This window comes from Toxorhynchites rutilus, chromosome 1 (genome assembly GCF_029784135.1).
Source record: "Toxorhynchites rutilus septentrionalis strain SRP chromosome 1, ASM2978413v1, whole genome shotgun sequence".
In the NCBI taxonomy this organism is placed as follows: domain Eukaryota; kingdom Metazoa; phylum Arthropoda; class Insecta; order Diptera; family Culicidae; genus Toxorhynchites; species Toxorhynchites rutilus.
The window spans coordinates 65,859,824-65,865,823 of NC_073744.1; the positions used below are offsets into that span (position 1 = coordinate 65,859,824).

The window sequence follows — 6,000 nt, forward strand, 5'->3', positions numbered from 1 at the left end:
GAGGAACTTCGCCGTCTCAACGTAGTATTACTTGCGTCATTTTTATTAGTACTTAGTTGAGATTTCTATGCCAAATGACACGCCTTGCAATGCATTCTGAGTGGCAAGCTCTAGAATACGTGGATCACAGTGCAAGTCGGAGGAAATTTCTTTGACGAAAAATTCCCCCAACCAGAACGGGAATCGAACCCGAACACCCGGCATGTTAGTTATGACGCTAACCACTCGGCCACGGGAGCACAATTTTGAAATAATATCCGAAGTTATAAACAAGCTACTTATGTAAAATAACAGTGTAGCTCTACGTCAACAATGTGGTCGTGTCCTGGACACAACCTCTTATAAATTTTTTTTATCCATATAAATCAAAAGTCATTCTTGCGCTTTCGTTGTTATCTGCACTACGTCTAACCGGAAGATATAGGGGGTGAAATGGAAATCTAGGCAATGAACAAGTAGGAAAAAATGCAAGATTTGGAACGCTTATAACTCGAGCATTTCTCAATAGATCGCAAAGGTTTTTGCATCAATTGATAGGAAATATATCTACGCATCTATCATAACGAATAACATTTCATTTTTCTTGAGATAAATAATTGAATAATTGTGAAATATCAAGCATTGTCAAAATGCACTTTGTGCCCATTTTTGATTGGTCCATTTTGTGCTCCTCAAATCGAACCGACCAAAACGGGTAACCAGAGCAGCAGCGAAATAGAATGAACCACGATTGGAAAGGAAAAAGAACAAAATGAACGAAACATTGGTCGCAGTCTCACACATGCGTAATTCTCGAGCCAGCCAGTCAGCTTAAAAATCCCCGCTCCGCTGCCGTAACGATCATTCTCATTCAAACCGTACACATCGGTTCGCATCACAACACATCAACAAACCAACCCAAGCAGCCATGTCTGGACATGGTAAAGGAGGAAAAGTGAAGGGAAAGGCAAAATCCGGCTCGAACCGTGTTGATCTGGAGTTCCCCGCAAGGGTAGCTAGGCCGAGCGCGTTAGTACCAGTGCACCAGTCCACCTAGCCGGCGTTATATAGTTTCGGCCGCCGAAGTGATCGAGTTAGCTGGCAAAGCTGCTTGCGACGATAAGAAAACCCGCATTCGGAACAGAACACATTCGGTTCTGTGGACATCAAGACAACAGGCAGTTGCAGCGAGTGGCGAGTGGCAAACGCAATCGCAAAACGGCATCAGGTAGCAGAACGGTAACGGTATTGAATTAAAGAGACTTTAAACTCAGAGAGTTCATTCGTCTCTAGGTAGCAGAAGAAAAAAGTTTGTTCTTTATACAAACTGCTTTGGTGGCAAATCCAGAACAAGGCGGCATCGAGGGCGTTCGAAATGGTTTTTTTCAAAACCACGAGTACTAAGTTTTCTAAATTTGAAAAATTCCATAAAACAAGGCGCTTTTCAGGGCCATTAAACCTTCCAAAAAAGAGTTTAGGAAATACAGTTCAATGCTTTCTAAAACAATATCCAAAATAATAATAAAACGCAAATTGATTTTTTCATAATTTGTTTGCCAGGATATGATGAGTATGTGAATTTGGCAGTTGTTCTGAGCTTATTGATTTTCACCAATTCTTAAATTGCTTCTAGATTGAAAGTACAGTAATTTACACTTATCTCGACATTTAGCTAATTGGTCGGACCAGTAATGCGACATATTTAGTTGGACATTTTTGTAAACATAGAGTTCGGGGTCCAAATTATGACCCCACATTGAAGGTCGACACTGTACCACTGTCATCGCAAATGTTCAATTACAGGTTAAAATTACCTCCAATCCGATACTGAGTGGTGGTAATGCGCCGTGCCATTGAATGTAATTTACTGTAAAATATGTCACAAGCTGGATGGGAATAAATTTTCCAACTGTGAAAGCTGTGGCGAGTGGCAAATGCAATCGTTAAACAGCAAGGTTTAGCCGAACAAGATGGGGATATCGAGTGATAACAAAACAATAAACTCTTTAGATTGAAGATAATTTTGTGATCCTGAAAAGGACCCTTTTTAGCCTGCATGTGAATCCAACGAGCGAACAAATCGTAATGAATGTATCACTCAAAGTCTCACTCGAACCGTGCAAGTCTCCAGTTCCCTGTTGGTCGCATTCACTGATTGCTCGGCAAGGGTAACTAGGCCGAACGGATTGGTGCCGGAGCACCAGTATACCTAACAACGATTATAGAGTTTCGGCCGTCGGAGTGCTCGAGTTGGCTTGCAAAGCTGCTCACGACAATCAGAAAACCCGCATCAAGAACAGAGCAGCTTCGGTTCGGCGCTCATCAAGGCAACAATTAGTTTCAGTGAGTGGCAAAGTGTTTCTCCGGCACGTCGCATCAAATGTAATTTACTGAACAACATGTCACAAGCTGGATGGGAAGAAATTTTCTCTAGAGGCCTTAAACCCTCTTAAAGCCAAAAAGAAGAAGAAGAAGAAGAAGAAATTTTCCAACTGTGAAAGCTGTGGCGAGTGGCAAAAGCAATAGCTAAACAGGAAGGTTTAACCGAACAAGATGGGAATATCGAGTGATAACAAAAACACAACACCAAAGGCTCTTTTCAGAACCATCAACATATTCATGAAGAGTAAACAGTAAACTAATCCATTTTTAAGGTAGATAGGTAGGTATTCACGTAGGAGAAGAAAATAAAACAATATATTTAAAATATATACTTAACAAAAGCTGTCCCCTTTGTATAGTCCTACGTCACTCCGGTTATGTCCCCGACATTACCCACCCTTCTTTTTGATGTAGGACTACGTCTAACCGAAATATATACGGGGTCAAATGAAAATCGTTTATCGATCCCTAAAACCTTCATATGTCAAGTTTGAATCCATTTGCTTTTTTAGTTTTCGAGTTATTCAGCCCCCTCCTCCCTCATCTAGAGAAGGGGGAGAAGTGTCAAACCAACATAGAAACATTTGTTGCCCCCCAAATCCTCCATATGGCAAATTTGGTTTCGTTTGCTTGATTAGTTCTTAAGTTATCCAGAAATTTATGCTTCATTTGCAAGACACCCCCCCCCCCTTAGAGAGGAGTGAGGTGTGTTAATTCACCATAGAAACGTGTCTTGCCCCCTTAAACTTCATTTGCCAAATTTGGTTCCATTTTCATAATTAGTTTTCGAGTTATGCAGAAATTTGTGTTTCATTTGTATGGCAGCTCCACACCCCCCTCCCCACCCCATTGGGAAGGGTGGAGGGGTCTCATACTATCATAAGAACCTTCCCCGGCCCCAAAAACCCTTACATACAAATTTTCACGTCGATGTAATTTCCGAGTCCATAAGAATCAGACAGGCAGACAGAAATCCATTTTATATATATATATATATATATATATATATATATATATATATATATATATATATATATATATATATATATATATATATATATATATATATATATATATATATATATATATATATATATATATATATATATATATATATATATATATATAGATTGATATAGATTGTTCTGTATGAGAAATATCTTTACTCTCATCCATCACCACTGAATAAAACTCATAGTCGGCAGCTCGTTCTTTCAAACTTCCAAACAAATAATTTTCTTTCCCAACTCAAAAAATTTTGAAAAATGAAAAAAGGTTGGCTAGTAGAACACAATTATTTAAAAAAATACTAATGATACTGATAGTGTACTAAAAACTAGAAAATAAAAAAAAAGGAAAAAACTTTTCAAGTTAAACGTTAAAAATAATGGATAACTTTTTCCCTAACTCAATCACTTAGCAACAATTGATTTATTGATTTTCCATATTGTATTCCATTTATTTATTGCCATTGATTTTGAGACATATGTTTCCACCTCTAAATAAACCCATGTTTCCGTCTATTGCAGGGAACTCAACGAGCTGCGCAAGCCCGCAAGCGACAACCCGGACATCCTGCGGTTCTTCAAGTATATGCGGGCGGCCAAGGATGGCCAGGATGGTGTGGACTGCGCTAGGGCGCACAAGGGTTGCACCGGTTACAACGACCTCACGAACCCGGCGATGGTGACGACTTTCAATGACATCAACAAGTTGGTTCAGGCGAGAAAATTTTAACGAATGGATGGAACGCGGAAGACAGGATTTCAATTTGCGAACAAAAGCGGTGACGATTCGCTAGTCTGCAGCCTCAACAGGAAGACTCCACAGTTTTCAACCTCAATCTGCAAACAGTCATAATGATGAAGAAGAAGCGTGAGAGAAAGTGATAGCGCGAATGCTGGATGTGATGATGGTTTTTCGAAAGGGTCCAGTCGTGCATAATGTAATGTGGAAAAAATGCAACGAAGGATTTTCTTGAAAAACTTTCATTTCTCCGCTGACATTGTCTAATGTTTGTCTCAACGGGAGGAATCCATATCGCGAAATTGAAATGTTTCGCACTCCAAGGAAGACAACTGCCAGCGGAATTAATGTTAGAATGAAATGTGCCTGTAACTTATTTATTTTGTTTTTAAGTACGCTTTTGCTCGGGTTAAATTATTTATTTATTTATCTGTTTTCGTAACTTGTTCTCACAGGACATAAAAGATTCATGTTCGCCGGATCCTGAGTGCTTTTCGAAACTTGACTCTGAAACTACCTGTATTGATCTAGCTAATTGATCAGTTCAATCTAGGTTAGAGTTAATCGTATCATCTAGCTTGATTGTTAGATGTGATGATAGAAGTTAGGGTAATCACATTAGCTGTAAATCGATAGGATATTAGCACCGATCAAAATGAATGTGAAGCTTAGTATAAGATTAGTTCCAATAAATGATAAAAATACGTAAACTGTGTGGTATGCACTTACTGCACAAATAGCATAGTGTTGCACCAACTTAATGGTCAAGGCACATGTTACAAAGCTCACCATCGACAAGCGGTAGTCCACTGCTTCAGCTAAAACCCATTTGGCATCGAGCCCTCCTTGGATTATTGGCTTCGACAAGGTAAGGCGTGTTTCGGGTCAATGGTTTTCGAGAAGTTTGCCGGTTGATTCCTGCCTTGGTATGAAATTCTCAGTATGAACAAGCAAGTGAAAAATCCCCGCAATTTTATATACATCGATTGGCAAAATGAAGAGCCCACTCAATTTTTTTCATTACTTTTAAAGTTAATAAAAACATAAAAAGTAAACTGGTTAAAATAGCAAGTAAACACGTCGTAATCGTTCTTAAAATCTTATTTATTATGTTCCTTTCAAGTTTCATTTATGTTGCACAGAAAAAAACAGTGGTATCCCAAAAAAAAAGTGACATAATAAAGTGCCCACCTTGAAAATGGATATATTTTTGATAAGTATCCTTCGTTGGACCCCTCGATTGCTTATGTTTTGAGAATATTGACGTTTAGAAACAACTGGCTTGATTCTGGAGCATTTGTACACGTGTTCGCACTTGGTGATGTCTAGAAAAATGGAGAACGCAGTTATTTCAAAAACGATTCATTTGTGCATCCAAAAATTTGTTGTTCGAGATGTCGCGAATGCGTCGGGCAGTTTCCATGAAGTACGACCTCAGCAAGGCAGCGGTCTGAAAATTCTTTCAATGTTCTTGTTTGCCTTCAGTTAAGCCTATCTGAATCTTTTCTGATCTGGACATTTTTGTAGCTGTTTTTGACGTAGCACTACGTCTTTCAGGAAGGGTGCCAAATCAGAAAACAGGTCACGTTTTTATGAAATAAAGTTAACGTTAATAACTATTTTCACTGTGAACGAATTCTCATGATTTGCATACCAATCGAATCGGAAATTCTCTAAGATTGGTTTGATATGATATACATTACAAATCGCTGTGATATTCCCACAGTCAACAACACACAACACTATCAATTGTTCAACTACCGACGTCCATTTCTCTCTAAATGTAATAAACAACACACTCGTGCTGTCATACCAATTACACTCTAAATCTAGAATACCACATCCTCCCCACACATTAAAAATAACGATACCAGAAAACACTGTACAAGAAAC

The 6,000-nt window shown here is 38.7% G+C and overlaps 1 protein-coding gene across 1 annotated transcript in view; it reads left to right on the plus strand.

Moving 5' to 3' along the window:
• LOC129761884 (uncharacterized) overlaps window positions 1-4,761 on the plus strand; it is a 144,585-nt gene extending 139,824 nt beyond the window's left edge. The window contains exon 6 of the mRNA XM_055759714.1: window positions 3,891-4,761. Within this exon, the coding sequence (XP_055615689.1) occupies window positions 3,891-4,098 (208 nt within the window). The 3' untranslated portion in view covers window positions 4,099-4,761. The remainder of the gene's footprint in view (window positions 1-3,890) is intronic.
• The last annotated feature ends 1,239 nt before the right edge of the window (window positions 4,762-6,000 follow it).